At 41.0% G+C, this 18,797-nt stretch overlaps 1 protein-coding gene across 8 annotated transcripts in view; it reads left to right on the top strand.

The window, feature by feature from the left end:
* SESN1 (sestrin 1) overlaps positions 1–18,797 on the top strand; it is a 130,324-nt gene that overhangs the window by 97,465 nt on the left and 14,062 nt on the right. For 4 of the 8 annotated variants that reach the window (XM_006123187.4, XM_025184721.2, XM_075923088.1 and 1 more), the window contains exons 2-10: positions 2,923–2,988; positions 3,848–4,048; positions 4,914–5,096; positions 7,891–8,133; positions 10,679–10,826; positions 13,868–13,980; positions 14,239–14,429; positions 14,719–14,863; positions 16,507–17,655. In XM_006123187.4, coding sequence (XP_006123249.1) covers positions 2,923–2,988; positions 3,848–4,048; positions 4,914–5,096; positions 7,891–8,133; positions 10,679–10,826; positions 13,868–13,980; positions 14,239–14,429; positions 14,719–14,863; positions 16,507–16,593 — 1,377 coding nt within the window. In that variant the 3' untranslated portion in view covers positions 16,594–17,655. Of the gene's footprint in view, positions 1–2,922; positions 2,989–3,847; positions 4,049–4,913; positions 5,097–7,890; positions 8,134–10,678; positions 10,827–13,867; positions 13,981–14,238; positions 14,430–14,718; positions 14,864–16,506; positions 17,656–18,797 lie in introns of those variants that run through there. The other 4 variants (XR_012902192.1, XR_012902191.1, XM_006123188.4 and 1 more) reach the window with 1 other exon arrangement.

The raw sequence follows: 18,797 nt of genomic DNA, 5'->3' as shown, positions 1-18,797 counted from the left end.
ATAGACTTTCTCTGTTATGTTGGACAAGTCATTTATAGTACGCATATTCTGCAATCTAATGCGTGATTGCAGCATGGCTAGAAATACACATGCTATAGCATAGCTTAAAAATCACACTTTAGATTCAATGGCACAGATTTCTGTTTGTAATTGAGGGTCTCCAATCTATGCACATACTTATAATTATAGCCTGCACTTCAGCCTGTGTATCTGTGTCCATACTGCTAATTGTAGCTTTTAAGTGTGGGTATGTCAAGCCAGGTAGCAATCACACCTTGGATATCAGTGTAGGCATAAACTAAGACAGAGAGACTTTGATCAGGACACTTGCACTTCACACAACTCTTCTGTGAAGTAATGGATACATTCATTAGATATGATGCACACAGATATTACAGTAATCAGGGCTGTGACCCAAGAATCATTTAATGTTAACTGGCAAAAAGGATACAAGAATGTCCTGGTTCTAATATGTAAATTCTAGTTCACCAAAGAATGTCATGTGGGGTGTTAAATGAAATACAGGGTAACTTTGGTCATAAATATCCTTGTGCATATATAAGCACAGATACTATGTAAGGGAGTGTGTGTGTGTGTGTGTGTAATTTGCAAATACGTTCTTAGTCATGGTATGAGTCATTTGCAGAAATGAAAAACATTTATCAGACAAGATGTTTTGTTCACAGTGGATGCACACTTATGTACAAAGTTATTTAAAAGATGTAAGATGTGACCCACCAGAGAAGGAATGCAAAAAGAAACTACAGTGGGTAAACTGTCTGAGTGTAAGCAATAAACTTGTGTGTGTGGGGGGGGGAGGATATAAGTAGAATATAAAATTTATTCCTTTATCCTGCACCAAAGAAATAAACAGACCATGTATTTACATTCATGAAAATGAGGTCTCAACCAAACTTGTATGAAAAGCTGTAGAGGACTTCAGAGGTAAGATACACCTTTAGACATGACATTAACCCGTTTAGTTAAATTTAGTTTCTAGAAAACAAGTTATGGTTTTATTTTTATATGTAACTATTTTTCCTGTATTTATAACTGGAATCTTTAAATATTTGTTATTTTTACTATAAATGTATTTAAATGCTGCAATATTAAACTAGGTGATGATCCTGAGTTGACTCTAACAAGCTGGCGTGTATACTATATGTCTGGGGATAGCAGATCTGGTATTTCTGTGAATGTTCAGTGGATAAGGGGCTTGATACTACAGGGAAATGCTTCAAAAGGACTCTGGGAGTGCATGTATCTATTGTTAAACCGCGAGGCAAAGTAAGGGCAGCAGGTGTAGAAAAGAGGAGATTATGTGAATGGCTAATGGGCTGGTGGTATCTGGGAGCTGCCACTCAGTTAAGCACAAGCAAGACTCCAAGCAAGAGGCAGTGTGTAACAAAGTGACTCAGTCCAAGACATCTTGAGAACTGTTACAGGAGCTATGTAAATTCCATGGGTAGAGTGAGGTGAGGCTCTTTCCTGTGTGATGGATGATTTTAAAACTATATTGTAATGCACAAAGAGACACAAAAAGCCCAAACTTAGCTGTAACTTTTGGTTCTTACCTTTGCAACCATAACATTCTTTTTATCTGGCTTTTAAGATGGAGCAGGCATGACAGATAAAGAGATTTGTTACTATTGCTTATTTATACAGCAGTAGTTCCGAAAGACCCCAGTCAGGGTATCCTATTGTGCTAGATGCTGAACAAACATAGTCTATATCCCAAATAGCTTAGAGTAACTGGGATCATAAGTCATAGGACAGTTGCATCTTGAGGATGGATTTGAGGGAGGAGAAAGTAGTAACCTTACTACTACACATTCTCCCCAGTAAGATCCAAGCAATTCCCTTCAAAGTGCATGCTTGTTACCTGCATTCTGAGGGAATAACCGAGCCTCAGAATTCCCAGATGCAGCAGTCTTACAGTACAGGCAGTCCCCGGGTTACATGGATCCGACTTACATCGGATCCCTACTTACAAACGGGGTGAGACAACCCCGCACTAGCTGCTTCCCCCCAGCAGACCAGGGAGACGCGAAGATAGCGGGCCCCCCCCCAGCAGACCAGGGAGACACGGAGCGGCTTTTCTCAGCAGACACTTCAGCTTGAGAATAAAGGACTGAGGGAAGTGAGGTGTGGGAGAATAAAACTGAGCTCTGGAGAAATGTTTGGCTAGAGTTTTCCCTACAATATGTACCAGTTCCGACTTGCATACAAATTCAACTTAAGAACAAACCTACAGTCCCTATCTTGTATGTAACCCGGGGACTGCCTGTATAATGAAAATAACCAGTGGTTGTGAACACGGATAAGGTATCGAGATAAGTTGTCTGTGTTTCAGCAAAAGTGTTGTGATAAACAGCTCGTTTTTTCAGGTTGGATGGAATTGCCTGTCTTTCTCTGTCAGTCTCAAAGAGCTAATTTTCTTAAGTTTCTGTTTGCTTGCTCTTTATTTACAGATACCTTTTGTGATTCACACACACCTCTAAGGTTGAAAAAAACAATTGGGTTAAGGTTACAGCTGTTTCATTTCCTGACAGATGCACAGATACTGGTGTGCTGGTTTACTGCAGATGTGCAGACACGCATCAATCTCATTTTGCATCAGTGACATATCACATGACTGGCTATGTACTGAACTCCTTGTTCTGGACACTCTGCCAAGTATTTTATGCAAAATGAAGGTTTTCTGTGAAGCAGGTTATATTGTTTTTAACCAGAGCAGTACCATATATTGTAAATAAGTGTGGTTAGTTATGAAGCATACATAGAAAAATAATTGCATATGTACAGAATGTTCCAGTAAAACAAGCAAAGTTCTGTTTGTTTGGTGAGCTCTTTTTTCTTCCTTGAAGCCACAGTTGAAATGTTTATAGCTGAAAATTGAGATGGTGTAATTTTCTTTTCTAGGAACTTGGAATTAGAATTCCTAGACCACTGGGACATGGACCAAGCAGATTCATCCCAGAGGAGGAGGTATGTTGTTTGCAAATACACAGTGAGCTATATGCTTTTAAGTAAAAGTCATTTAGGACCAACATCGTTTTAGAACAGCTGTTGATCTGCAAAATATTTTGAAGACTGTTGATCATAATAAATTATCATGAAACTGGCAATGGTTCTGCTAAAGTAGAAAGCAGTAATGGCCATGTGGAATTTTCATAGCACTTCTACACACATTTTACAAAAGAAATCAGTTGTTTTTTTGTAATGATAATCATTTGTCCTGTCCCATCTGCAGTATTCAAATGTGGGCTGGATCCTCTCACTGGTCCACAAGGACGAGCTTGTATCCCAGTTCTAGTGATTGTTGTTTTTGTTTTTTTTATGAATTCTTACCATTTCTCTAAATGAACAGAAGTTTAGCAGCATTCCTTCAGCTCAAAGAGGAATTCTGATGCGAATGTGGTCAGTTGTGTGGGAAGTTTGAGGTATTAATCCTTGATTTCCCACTATTGCCAAGTACCCAGGTAGCTCTTAACTGTTTTTTTAAACAGCATTTATGCCTTTTATAGATATCTCACTACATTTCGTTCTGTTTGCTGCTGTTTTCCACAGTGGCTAAACTATGCTGTGAGATCAGTGTGAACTGGCCCTGCCAGAGATGTGAGATATTACCTACATGAAATCAGAATTTCAGCGCTGCACCTCAAAATGTCACATGTAATGACTGCAGACTTAACTAGGATTTCTAAAGAAATGTAATAAACATTAAATTATCATTTAGCAGGAATGGCCTCCGAAACCTAATTGGGGTCTGAGATCTATGTGGTATATTCAATGATGGTTGTTATACTTTGGAAAACATTTCTAAAGCTTTCTTTAATTCAAACAGATTCTTCAAGTGGGAAATGAAGATTCCCAGATGCATACATTGTTTGCAGATTCTTTTGCTACTTTGGGCCGTTTGGACAACATCACTTTAGTGATGGTTTTCCATCCACAATATCTAGAAAGTTTTCTGAAAACTCAGCACTATCTACTGCAGATGGATGGTCCATTGCCTCTTCATTACCGACACTACATAGGGATAATGGTATGTTGGAGAGCAGCAAGCAGAAATAGCTATTTTAGTAACTTTCTTTCTTTCATCCTTTTTTTTTTTTAACAGATGTTAACCACATTTTGTTATTTCAGCTGAGCCAAAGGCCTTTCAATGTATGTTAAAGGAAATCCCGGGGTAATTGCCTGAAGTATTTTATGTTATATAGAATGCTATCTCTTCCTTTTTTAACTACAGTTTAATGAAATTAATGCTAATGGTATAAATGCTCATGCTTTCAAAAAGGATCGGAGGAGGAAAAAGATAATTGTAGTGATTATTTATATATTGCTATCAGATTCATATATACCTCAAACCTGGTTTTGTAAGCCTGGTTTTTAACAATCTGTGTCTCGTCCAGCACACTTCAATATAAATAACTTTACCAGTGGCAAATTTTCAGAATCTTCAGATTGGAACAAAATTGTTATAATTAACTATAACAGATGTAGTCTCTATTGTGCTAATTCAGCAAATCTGTTCATTTAAGCTATTTTAAAAATCTGGGCCTTATCTAAACTAGCAGTGGGGATTATTATTCTTTGAGTTAAACATGTGTAATCCCATTCCTTACTGGAAAAGTGACAGTTTTTCTGGCATGTACAGACAGAACTTCAGAATCAATTTCCCACAAGTCAATTTTAGATTAGATTTTAAATATGCAAAATCAAAACATTGTTATGGTGGATATGAATGCAAAATGTTTAGTTGTGTATTCTTAAGAGGAATTATTGAAACAGGCTACTGTGTCAATTATAAACTTTTGTTTTTTGAGCAGTGCAGACTCTTGCATTTTAACGAAGATTTGCATCATTGTAAGGAGCTAATTTGCGAAGATTTTTATCATTTTTCTTTCTAGGCTGCAGCAAGACATCAATGCTCCTATTTAGTTAACCTCCATGTTGATGACTTCCTTCATGTTGGAGGAGACCCAAAATGGCTGAATGGCCTAGAGAATGCACCTCATAAACTTCAAAATTTAGGAGAACTGAATAAAATATTGGCTCATCGTCCTTGGCTTATCACCAAAGAGCATATTGAGGTTAGTTTTCTCTTATGCAACACCCTATGCATTCTTACTATATTGAATACAATCTTAATTTCTTGAGGCTGAGGAGAGAGCTAATTTTTTCTAGTGGTTTTATTTGTAATTTTGATACTTGTAATGCCCAGGGCACTTTGTAGCTGGAGTACTGTAATCATTATGGAAATGACATCACAAACTCAAAGTAATTACAGATCTCATCTTACTGAGTAAAGTCTTATTTAGAACTAGTAATACTTTGTACGAATTGCATGTTGTTGTATCACACTGTGACTCTGTCAGCCATGATATATAACCCTCAGTAGCATGGATGTGTTTTTATATTTAAAATGTGATGGTATGTCACTGGCATGTAGCACCTGATTTTGTACGCTCTACCTGAGGCTGTGTAGAACCTACTTTTAAAATGGCTGAAGCGCTGAGAGATTTCACTTGTCTTCACAGTAGAGGGTGTTTAACTATGTACCTTCTTAAAACAAGTTCATTATACATTTCTCCTGCTCAGTATTTTCAAGATGGTGATCAATGCTCAAGACGCCCAGAAATACTCAGTATTTTCAAGATGGCAAAAAGGCATAAAAACAGGCCATCAGCACATTTTTAACTGAATTATTGAAAACCATGCATTTTGAACAGTAGGCTGGAGTCTCTAGGGTATATGTAAACAAAATATACATACAGGCAGTACCCGGGTTACGTACAAGATAGGGACTGTAGGTTTGTTCTTAAGTTGAATCTGTATGTAAGTCGGAACTGGCATCCAGATTCAGCCGCTGCTGAAAATGACCAGCGGCTGACTACAGGAAGCCCGAGGCAGAGTTGCTCTGCCCCCGGGCTTCCTGGAATCAGCCACTGATCAGTTTCAACAGGCTGAATCTGGATGCCAGTTCTTATATACAGATTCAACTTAAGAACCCCAGGCGTCCCCAAGTCAGCTGCTGCTGAAACTGATCAGCGGCTGATTCCAGGAAGCCCGGGGCAGAGCAACTGTGCCTCGGGCTTCCTGTAGTCAGCGCTGGTCAGTTTCAGCAGCGGCTGACTTGGGGACGCCTGGGGCAGAGCAGCTGGGGTGCTGCTGGGTTGGTCCAGTAGCGCCCAGAGCGGCGCTACGGGACCAACCGGCAGCGCCCCAGCTGCTGTACCACAGGCGTCCGGAGCAAAGCCGCGGAGCACGGGGGCAGCGGGACAGCCCAGACGCGCCGCAGCTGTCCTGCTGCCTGCATGCTCTGCGGCTTTGCTCCCCGTCTCCCTGGTCTGCTGGTCTCCAGCAGACGAGCAGACCAGGGAGACGGGGAGCAAAACGGAGCAAAGCCGCGGAGCACGCCGGCAGCGGGACAGCCGCAGTGCGTCTGGGCTGTCCCGCTGCCCCCGTGCTCCGCGGCTTTGCTCTGCTTTGTTCCCCGTCTCCCTGGTCTGTTGATCTCCAGCAGACCAGGGAGACGGGGAGCAAAGCCGCGGAACACGCTGGCAGCGGGACAGCCGCGGCACGTCTGAGCTGTCCGCTGCCTGCGTGCTCCCCGTCTCCCTGGTCTGGGGAGACGTGGAGCAAAGTCGCGGAGCACGCGGGCAGCGGACAGCCCAGACGTGCCGCGGCTGTCCTGCTGCCAGTGTCCTCAAAGGCTTTGCTTCCCATCTCCCTGGTCTGCTTGTCTTCAGAAGACCAGGGAGATGGGCAGCAAACCCCGTTCGTAACTGCGGATCCGACCTAAATCATAGCCGCGTAACTCGGGGACTGTCTCTACTCCTCTTCTGAGTCCATGATGTTCACATCTAAGCAAATTTTATGTATAAAAATATAACCTGAAATATAAAGCTCTCCTTCCAAAGTCCCTTGTCTCTTCCTTGTCTGGCAGCTGCTGTTCAGAGCAGCTCTTCTGCCACTGCTTTTTGCTCAGTGGGGAAAGAGCGTGTTACTTTCTCTGAGAAATGTCTGCCAGGTGGGGAAGCAAAGGCTGGCTGTGCAAGAGGGGAAGGAGCATCCTCTTTGCAAAGGCCAAGAACCTCCCACTCGTTCCTGTCTGAAGGGGAAGCTGGGGTTTACAGCAACTTGTGAGCTACAGATAATTCCTCCTACGTGGAGCCACTAGGGAAGATGGAGTCTTGAGCACTGTTCACCCCACTTTCTTTAGGCGCGTTATTGACTAAGAACTGCCTGGGGCTTTCCGAGACTGCTGAGAGAGGCTAAATACTGTGCTTTTTTTTTTTTTGCCTGTGCATGCTGAACTTGAAGTTTTGAGTTAACAGCATGGTTTTATAAATGGTGTGAAATTTGTAAAGCCCAGCCCAGCCCTCCTGACTTCAGTGGAAACAATGAAACCACTGCAGCTGATCCAATTACTATTTTTTGACAAAAAGCTTACCTGTGTGACCCCATTACTACAGGCCCCTCTCTTCTTGTATTGCTAGTTTTCTTACTGACAATCCATTGAGAAAAGAATTGATTATGGCAATGTTATGGGTTACCCAGGGCGGGTAGGAAAATTGGTCTTTTGAAAGTAATATTATGAGGATATTACTCATAATATTGCCAGTTGCCTCATAACCTGTTTTTGGCCCCTTATCTCACTCTCTGGTCCTTTTTTGAGTGTAAACTCTGCATTAATCTGTGTGGCTTCCAGCCTACTGAAGGACATAATGAGATAATTTGAATTCTAGAAGACTAGCTTTTTTTCCAGCGATTGTATTGACAGGTGCATTAAAAAGTTTGTGGGACTAAATTAATTAGGTTGTTGACATTTCTGATGCACCTGTACAGTTATATTTTTTACAAAATCTTGTGTTTCTTTTAAAGCAACTTCTGAAGACTGAAGAGCATAGCTGGTCCCTGGCAGAGCTGATCCACGCTGTTGTTCTCCTTACACACTACCATTCACTTGCTTCTTTCACATTTGGCTGTGGAATAAGCCCAGAAATTCATTGTGAGGGTGGTCACACATTCAAGCTTCCCTCTGTCAGTAACTACTGCATCTGTGATATTACAAATGGCAACCATGGAGTAGATGAAACTCATGTCAGCCCAATCAGAGGCATTTCGGTAAAGATCTATTACTATTTAGGAGTTTGAGCACATAACAATCTCCAGTTCTAATAAGTTCATACTAAGGTGTTTTTTCATTAATCAAATAAGTGAATGAGATGTTCTGCATTTCCATTTCACTGAACTTTAGCGGCAAAACAGAGTGATTTACCCAGTGTCTGTGTGAACTTGGATGGAGGAAGGGGTAGTTTAAGCTAAACTTAGATCAGGGTGAAATGATAAGCTGGGGGAAGCAATCAGAAGTGGCAGTTACATCTTTGTTCCCTCAGTTGAGTGTGTCTGCCTTCCATTTGTCATTCCAATTGGCAAACTGGGGGTTTAGCTGGTCATTCTAGATGGTATGGTCCTGCTGTGAGAACAGGGGACTGGACTCGATGACCTGTCAAGGTCCCTTCCAGTTCTAGTGTTCTGTGATTCTACAGCTTCTGAATGTCCACATAATATCAGTTGTCAAGATACTTTTTTTTAATCTGTGCTTTTCTGGAGGATAAACACCTCTTACTAATTGTAGCCAGTCAGGTGGTGATATTTTTGGATGTAAAAAATATAAAAATAAGAAAACACTGTAAAACTAAACTGAAATTTGGAGAAAACTGAATTTCTTTTTTGTGTTGATATACCCCTCCTCCCCACCCCAGACTTCTCTCAAGTACCCTTAAGGGTACTTGTACTACTGGTTGAGGAAACACTGGTGTGGGGCATTTTCAGTGTGGGTTCCTTGACACTGGAACCACCCTTCTGCCATCTTGATAAGAGTCTGGGCACATAGAATCATAGGACTGGAAGGGATCTCGAGAGGTCATCAAGTCCAGCCCCCCCGCCCTCAAGGCAGGACCAAGCTCTGTCTACACCATCCCTGACAGATGTCTGTCTAACCTGTTCTTAAATATCTCCAGAGAGGGAGATTCCACCACCTCCCTTGGCAATTTATTCCAATATTTGACCACCCTGACAGTTAGGAATTTTTTCCTAATGTCCAATCTAAACCTCCCCTGCTGCACTTTAAGCCCATTACTCCTTGTCCTGTCCTCAGAAACCAAGAGGAACAAATTTTCTCCTTCCTCCTTGTGACACCCTTTTAGATATTTGAAAACCGCTATCATGTCCCCCCTTAATCTTCTTTTTTCCAAACTAAACAAGCCCAGTTCATGAAGCCTGGCTTCATACGTCATGTTCTCTAAACCTTTAATCATTCTTGTCGCTCTTCTCTGTACCCTTTCCAATTTCTCCACATCTTTCTTGAAATGTGGCGCCCAGAACTGGACACAGTACTCCAGCTGAGGCCTAACTAGTGCAGAGTAGAGCGGCAGAATGACTTCACGAGTTTTGCTTACAACACACCTGTTGATACAACCTAGAATCGTATTTGCTTTTTTTGCAACAGCATCACACTGTTGACTCATATTCAACTTGTGGTCCACTATGACCCCTAGATCCCTTTCTGCCATGCTCCTTCCTAGACAGTCGCTTCCCATCTTGTATGTATGGTACTGATTGTTCCTTTCCTAAGTGGAGCACTTTGCATTTCTCTTTATTAAACTTCATCCTGTTTACCTCTGACCATTTCTCTAACTTGCTAAGGTCATTTTGAATTATGTCCCTATCCTCCAAAGAAGTTGCAACCCCACCCAGTTTGGTATCATCTGCAAACTTAATAAGTGTACTCTCTATCCCAATATCTACATCATTGATGAAGATATTGAACAGTACGGGTTCCAAAACAGACACTTGCGGAACTCCACTTGTTATCCCTTTCCAGCAGGATTTAGCACCGTTAACAACAACTCTCTGACTATGGTTATCCAGCCAATTATGCACCCACCTTATCGTGGCCCTATCTAAGTTATATTTGCCTAGTTTATCAATAAGAATATCATGCGAGACCGTATCAAATGCCTTACTAAAGTCTAGGTATATGACATCCACCGCTTCTCCCTTATCCACAAGGCTCGTTATCCTATCAAAGAAAGCTATCAGATTAGTTTGGCATGACTTGTTCTTCACAAACCCATGCTGGCTATTCCCTATCACTTTATTACCTTCCAAGTGTTTGCATATGATTTCCTTAATTACATGGACAACATGGGCACAATGCAAGATACCGATTTACTCAGGCTTTCCCTGGAAGAACAAGCATACTACATGAGACAGACAGGAAGTAGAGGACTGATTGGGCAAAGGTGGGAACATTGAAGATGAGGATTGTATTTGCTATTGCCTGATGGATGTTTGTTTTAGAGTTCCTTTTTGTTGCATAAATATTATTTTTTGACTCTGGATACTGTTCAAATCATAATGTACTTATTCTGGCTTACAATTTTATTTAAAGCTTTAATAAAATCATACCAGAGCAGTGATATCAATATAACTCTACATAAGAGGAGTCTTTCTAGACATAACATTTTTAAAACATTAAGATGAGCTGCAAATCAAGGTGGGAATCTGAGTTTTTAACCTTTTGGGCTTGACGGATTGTATCACAATTACAATGTACTAGTACATAGAGCAATAAAGTGTGAATGTGTGTCTCTTTCATTTTAAGACTACAGAATCTTTCTGTGAAGTAGAAGAACTTATGGAGAAAATGAAGAAGCTACAAGAGTGCAGAGATGAAGAGGAAGCCAGCCAAGAGGAGATGGCTACACGTTTTGAGAGAGAGAAGAGAGAAAGCATGTTTGTGTGTTGTTCAGGTGAAAATAGTGGTTATTTAAACTTAGCTAAATGTGTTGGAGAAATCAACATACTTCAAACATCTACCAGTTACCAAGAAAGTCATATTTTTGTTGTATTTTATTGCATAAACAAAAATGTAATTGCTTACTTCAGCAATAGTAGCAAATATTAATCACTGATGTGTACAAGTTGAACGTGGAGGGAGTATTGTTTTTCAAGTAAATACAAGATTGTACTTGAGGTCTTCGATCAGCCTAATTCTGGGTTCTTCTACAGAAATTTTCTCCAGATTAAAATGTGACTTGTAAGATCTAGAGCTCTAGTTGCAATAGGATGAAATTTAATAGTGAGAAGTGTAAGGTTATGCATTTAGGGATTAATAACAAGCATTTTAGTTATAAGCTGGGGACACATCAGTTGGAAGTAACGGAGGAGGAGAAGGACCTCGGAGTCCTGGTTGATTATAGAATGACTATGAGCCGCCATTGTGACATGGCCGTGAAAAAGGCTAATACGATCTTGGGATGTATTAGGCGAGGTATTTCCAGTAGGGATAAGGAGGTGTTAGTGCCATTATACAAGGCATTGGTGAGACCCCATTTGGAATACTGTGTGCAGTTCTGGTCTCCCATGTTTAAGGAGGATGAATTCAAACTGGAACAGGTACAAAGAAGGGCCACTAGGATGATCCGAGGAATGGAAAACCTGTCTTATGAAAGGAGACTCAAGGAGCTTGGCTTGTTTACTTTAACCAAAAGAAGGCTGAGGGGGAACATGATTGCACTTTTTAAATATATTAGAGGGATAAATACCAGGGAGGGAGAGGAATTATTTAAGTTTAATACCAATGTGGACACAAGAACAAATGGATATAAGCTGGCTATTAGGAAGTTTAGACTTGAGATTAGAAGAAGGTTTCTAACCATTAGAGGAGTGAAGTTCTGGAACGGCCTTCCAAGGGAAGTAGTGGGGGCAAAAGATCTATCTGGTTTCAAGATTAAACTAGATGGGTTTATGAAGGGGATGGTTTGATGAGATAACAGGATCTTGGTATCTAGTTGACCATTCATTATCAGTGGGAAATAGGTCAATGGAGGGATGATAGGCGTTAGTATAGAGAACTTTCTGGGTGTCTGGCTGATGAGTCTTGCCCACATGCTTAGGGTTTAGCTGATCGCCATATTTGGGGTCGGGAAGGAATTTTCCTCCAGGGTAGATTGGCAGAGGCCCTGGAGGTTTTTCGCCTTCCTCTGTAGCATGGGGTACAGATCACAGCTAGAGGATCTCTGCATCTTGGGGTCTTCAAAGTATTTGAAGGCTTCAATATCTGAGATATAGGTGAGAGGATTATTCTAGGAGGGGTGGATGAGATTTTGTGGCCTGCACTGTGCAGGGGGTCAGACTAGATGATCATAATGGTCCCTTCTGACCTTGGAGTCTATGAGTCTAAGTTCTTATCACCCAAAAAATCCACTTCCTGTCCTTGAAATTCTGAAAGTAGGAGCAAGATGTTTGATACCTGTGGTTTTTGCATGTATATATAAAACAAACTGGACTTTTCCTTCAAGGAATTGCTCCTAGAGAGCCATATTCTTGAAGCTGTAGTAGGTTGTACATATCCAGAACCTTTAAAATTAGCCAGAGAGGTTGTGCATGTCTTAGAGTGCAGAGATTGTCTGTAAGTGAAACCAGGCTTTTGCCACTCTTGCTACAGTTCCTAGTTGCTTACCTAGTGAAGAACCTTGATAAGCAGAGGATAAAAGGATGAGTAAAATATGGAGCCAGTTTCTTGAACATCTGGAAAGGACTTTGTACACTGGGTGCTAGCCTCATTCTGGCAACTATACCATTGTTCTTCCTCTGGGATTGCTCAAGTGCACTCACTTTAGGCACCTGGCTCTTCAACCTTCACCTCTCTTGAGTAAAGACCCACATCTCTCGCCCTCCTGGACAGGGAATTTCAAGGCTGCACCACTTCCTACCTGCACTGTGATACCCTCAGCAAGCCAAACTGCCCAAACAGGCCAGTGTCTGCGCTTTACTATCTCATTGAAGGCTAGGAACAGCTGCATTACAAGTTTCCATACAAGTTTTTCTAAGCAAGCACATTTATTCTAAAAGTGAAAGCATTACAGAAAAAAACATTAAAATAACCTACATACATACTAAAAACCATATCTGAGATCACCACAACTCAACCTCAAGCTCTGATAGATGTCAGTCCTTCAAACCCACAATTCAGTTTCCCTGTGATTCCAATTTCATAACTGATTCAGATTTAGAACAGACTGGGCAGAGCAGCTGTTTCTTTGTACAGCTTGGAACCTTGATGTTGGCCTCTAGTAACAGGATATCTGCAAAGACCTTCTTCTCAGGTCATTGTGTAGGATTTTTTTTTATAATAGGAGTTGGGAAATTTGCTTTTACCTTTTCTTAAATATTCCCCAGGAAAACCAAAACCCCTAGAGAGGTTACATACAGTTCTGGCCCACAATAATACATAAACCATTTCATTTAATTCTGTAGATCTCAAAGATAGTTAAGACTAATTTAGTACATAAGATCGGCCATATGGGTCAGACCAAAGGCCCATCTAGCTCAATATCCTGTCTTTTGACAGTGGCCAATGTGAGGTACTCTAGAAAGAATGAACAGAAAGGTAACCATCAAGTGATCCTTCCTCTGGCACCCATTTCCAGCTTCTGACAAACGGAACAGTGTTTCTCAACAGAGGGGAAGAACACCATAAGAGTATGGTCGCCCAAGGATATTGCAGGAAATAGCCATATCTTTCACTGGTTCTACTACAAATTACTAACTCCCCGGTAACCTAGTTTTGCAGGAGTTCTGTGTGTATTAGGATTGTGTCTTGGAGCCGGGGGGGGGGGGGGGGGGGAGAGATAATGGCAGGGGGCAGAAGAACAGGAAGTGTTACCTTGACTTATTGTACTGTTGAGAGAGATTCCATAATAGCTTCACAGGTGCTCTTCCATTTTTGTTTTCTTGCTGGAATATGTCTAGATTAATTTGTGAAATGCCTACCCTTTATTTTTCACAGAGGATGAGGAATCAGCACTTACAAGAGATGTATCTCGCCACTTTGAGGATACAAGCTATGGGTATAAAGACTTTTCCAGACATGGAATGCATGTACCTACTTTCCGTGTTCAGGTAACAGAAACGTGATCAATAACCAGCATCAAAAATGCATACAATCAATATGTTTAATTGTACCATTTAGAATGAGTGACACATTTTTGGTACAAGCTATTGCCTTGAAGACAAGATTTATTTATTTGTTTTTAAATAAGTATTTTTCTCTCGAGCAATACATTTATAATGATTATACTTGATAAAAGAAATTGAAGAGCTAGAACTTAAATGTATCTTCGTGAAACATGTTGTTATTTTAGCTTTCTTTATTTTAAGGACTATTCTTGGGAGGACCATGGCTATTCCCTGGTTAATCGTCTTTACCCAGATGTGGGGCAGCTGATTGATGAGAAGTTCCATATTGCTTACAATCTGACATATAATACAATGGCTATGCACAAAGATGTAGATACCTCCATGCTTAGACGTGCAATTTGGAACTATATCCATTGTATGTTTGGAATAAGGTTGGTCCAGTCATCTTCCTTATAGAAAACAGTTAGTTTTGCTGCTACCCTCAACATTTGTTTTCCTGAGGGAAGGAATTACATTTATTATGCTCTCAGTGATAAATTTCATTGCCACTGTACCAATATAGAAGCATGACTCTACTTAAGTGGATTAGAAATGAGTATTTCTGAAAAATGTCTGTTCACGGCTGGAATAACTAATTGTATACAGTAGTCTGAAACATAAGTGAAATTCTAGGATTGCTGGACAGGAAAATGAAAGTATTTTCCTTTCAATTCTGAACAGATATGATGATTATGACTATGGTGAAATTAATCAGTTGCTGGACCGCAGCTTTAAAGTTTACATCAAAACTGTGGTGTGCACTCCTGAAAAAACCACAAAAAGAATGTATGATAGCTTCTGGAGACAGTTCAAACATTCTGAGAAGGTACTGCCTGCATGTATTCTGAGTAGCTCAGTAGATTTGGTGGTAATGGTAGTAGCCACAGTATGCTATAATAATCACAGAATCATTGTGTTTCAGTTATGGCATACTTTGATCTCACGTCTGTTGGATAAATATCATACTACATTTGCTAAATACACTTTCCACTATGCATAACTTTTGTCTTTTTAAAATAAGCTAGCTAAACAGACAAAGTTACTTGCTGGTTATTATGCAAACTCTCTTCTTATGTAGAGAGAAATAGATATATTGCTAACTAAATTATGTTTATAGATAAGTAGTTTAACAGACTCTCCAGTCCAGAAAATCAAGTCCATGGTACATCATAAGGGGTCCACTCTGGCCTGTCCCTTGCATTATGATCCCATGCCTCAGAAGGCAGTGGTATAAAGTGTTTTTCTGACCTAGGAGCAGCAGCCCCCCCCACTCCCTCGCAAAAGTACTTGTCTCTAATGCAGATAAACCCCAGCTGCTATGTGAATCAGATTCCCTATAGCCTTTTCCAGCCACACAGCTGTCTCAAGTAGGAATGTAAGCAAGTAGTCAAGTAATTGATTAACCAATAGGCCTAGGCTTATCTGTTAATCAGGTCGACTATTCGCTTTCCCACCCCCCACTTGCTGCCTTTGCATCAGAGGCAGCAAGGTGGAGCTGGCTTAGAAGCCTGCTCCCCCTAGCACCATCTCCATGGTGCTGCCGCTCCCAGAGGCAGTAGCGGGGGGGATGGGAGGCTGCCGGGAAGCAGTCTCTGCCCAGGACAGGCCCAGGATGCTCCTGCAGCAGCCCCTGTTCTTGGGAAGCTGGGGTCCCCTGCAGTTAAGGGCTGTTCGAGCTGGCATGAGCCTTCCCTTATCGACTAATCCTGTAGTAGATAAAAATGTTATCAACTATGTGATAAGCGAATTACCCACCACTTAACATCCTTACTCTTATGATGGTGCTGGGAGGTGTATCCCCTATGCAGGAGATCTTGGGGTTAGCACCTATTGATGTTTATGGTTTCATTTATACATGTTAACTACTTCAGGCTGCCTGCAGGTTCATGCAGACATCAGTTGCACATACTTGAAGGCTTAAAGCTTTTGTTTATAACTATGGAGCCAAAACATTTTTTTTAAATGAAAGCTTATATTTTGCTGTAGTAAGGTAACTCTGGGGTCTGGGGTCCTAGGCCTACTCTATCCCAACACTTGGGTCTGTCTCAGTGCTATGAATAATTCATGTAATGGGTGATGAAGTTACGTCAACCTTATCCTAACTGTAGACACAGCTATGTTGATAGAACTATTCAAACTTGCTATTGCCTCTGAGGTGGGTTTGCTGTAGTGTCTTGGTGGTGTTACAGAGCTGCAGCTGTGCTGCTGTAGTACTTGTATTGCAAACATATCTTTAATCTGGCTGTGCTCTTACCCTATCTTAGAGAGTGATGTATGATAGCATCAAACCCACCAACCTCCTGCTTCTCTCCTACTACCCTGTTCCTTCCACAAGGTCCTTTGAAAATATTTAAAAACTGCACTGCACCTGTAGCATCTGCTGGAAATCTTTCCCATCCTACAAGCTTTGTGGCAGGGAGAAAGGTATCTAGATGTATAACCTTTATCTTTTTTTTTTTCCCCCCCAAGGTTCATGTTAATTTGCTTCTTGTAGAAGCTCGGATGCAAGCTGAACTACTTTATGCTCTGAGAGCTATTACTCATTATATGACCTGATACCTTTGGCTGACTAAAATTACAATGGAATGTTAAGCAGATACAGCCTATCCCATGAACCTGCCACGCACCAGGACCACTGGTTGCTAGAAACTAAGAGACTTCTTCTGTTTCAGCTATTTCATGGTTGGAATATTGCTGTTGCCACTGAGCAGTGACAAGCAGTTAAAAGGATAGAGTTGTTCAGAAGTGCTACCTGTTAACAGTATTGGGCTTTAGACAGCACACAATGCTGTGACTTGTGGCAATACAGCAGATGGTAAATGTATACATTTTGTATTATGTTAAATACAATGGGAACTGGACCATAAGAAGAATTTTGGGGGGGAAAATGCAAATTGATGACTCCCTGCTTTTGATATAAGAATAATTTTAGAAGATCCTAAAGCTGCTATTTGTGTTGGAATGAACTGAGTTGGACTGGTTGTTCAAGTTTAAGCTATACAAGAAAGTGAACACTGCTATAGTCTGAGCCTAAATTGTGTGTGGTTTTAAAGAAAATTTGCCTCTTTGTTTAGTTCTGATTTTTAAAAAGATGCTAATCTTCTCCTGGCCATCCTGTCAATATTGAAGGCAACAGGGTAACATTGCCTTAAAGAAAATTGTGCTGTAGACAGTGTTCAGAATTCTCTGGTGAAATACAAAGTGTGGAGGAGATGGGGGGGCGTGGGGGGGGGGGAACTCAGACCTGAAAGATATTTAGGTAAGTGCAGAAATAAGTGAATTGCCTCTTACTCTGCTTTCTAAGGATAAACATTTTCTGTCACTGATGCCTATTCTTTTGTTGTCCTGCATTTTTTGTTTCTATGAGAAAGCTAAAGTGTGGGAATGTTAGAATGACTGGCGGCTCTGAGTATCACAAGCCTTATGCTGGTCTTAATGATTTTGCAGCTGCATAAATAACTAAGCTGAAAAACATCTATTTTTAGTAAATCAAAACATTAAAATGATAATGTTCAACATACACTTGGTTTCAAGAGATTATATGAAACACTTATGAGTGTGAATTGCTTTTGAAATCTGTCAGTATTACTGATTTTAAAATAAAGAATAGCAACTTTGTATCTGTTTTGTTTTACACTTTTTTATTGCTTTAATTTGCTTGCTCATCTACTACAATAAAGGATCAAAACCTCTGAGAAGCACAGTGGAACAACCTCATTAATTATTCAGCTTAAGAGGAGTGGTGATTAGTTTTAGAGGGAAAATGTGCAAATCTTAATGCAAAGCTCACCCCCCAGTAATTTTTTTTATCCTTTTAGTCAGTACCACCTCCTCTTGCTTGCTTAAGACCATTCCAACTAAATTCTTTGATCCCTCCCGGACTCTGCTTTCTCCCCACTTGACCTAGGAGAAGAGATTTTTCCAATCCTACAAGCTCCCAAAGATTAAGCAGAAAGTGCAAAATACTAGTGACCTTTAGTAAATCTAGGGTCCAGAACTTGTGTTAGAACTATCAGTCAGTCATAGAACCTTTCCTGAGCTAGAACAGGTTAAAAACCACCAGTATCTGGTAAGGGTAGAAAAAAAAGCATTTATTAATCATTTAAGCCATTTTTCATTTAGTAAACTTGAGTTTCCATGTATGTGTCTGGAAAAATAAGCTACTACGTGCTGCCAAGTTTAAACAAACTTTAACAAGTTCCCGCTATTTATTGCACTGTACCAAAGAGAGGGAGTAATGTCAAGCTTTTCTTGACCGTGTTCCTGTAATTTAATAAACATATGCTCAGTGTTTTATAAATATTTCCTATCTACAGTATTAGGGTGTAATGATTAGTTAAAAGATCCTGATATTGGGAAAAGGAGACAGTGATTACAGAGCAACTCAGGTGGCAAACTTGAATTTAAACAAGGTTTTTGGCTCCCAGAACTTTGTTCACTGAACATGATCAAGCTGTCTGTTGCGGAGGATTAGCTAGTATGAGCCTAGCCTAATGTATAATTCCTCTTTAAAGTTGCAATACAGGCAGTCCCCCACTTACGCGGATCCGCACTTACGAACAGGGCTTTTCTCGCCCCGGAGCTCACGGGCGGCGGGTCGCCACCCGTGTCCTCCGGGGCGAGAAAAGCTTCTCCCGGTCTCCCTGGTCTGCTGGGGGGGGTCCAGCAAAGCCGCTGGACCCCCCCAGCAGACCAGGGACACCCGAGCAAAGCCGCTCAGGCGGCAGGACTCCCGCTGCCTGGGCAGCTTTGCTCCTGTT

The sequence above is a fragment of the Pelodiscus sinensis genome, chromosome 3 (assembly GCF_049634645.1).
Source record: "Pelodiscus sinensis isolate JC-2024 chromosome 3, ASM4963464v1, whole genome shotgun sequence".
NCBI classification, from domain to species: Eukaryota; Metazoa; Chordata; order Testudines; family Trionychidae; genus Pelodiscus; species Pelodiscus sinensis.
Note: the sequence above shows the minus strand (reverse complement) of the source record. Positions and strands in the feature narration are given on the sequence as shown.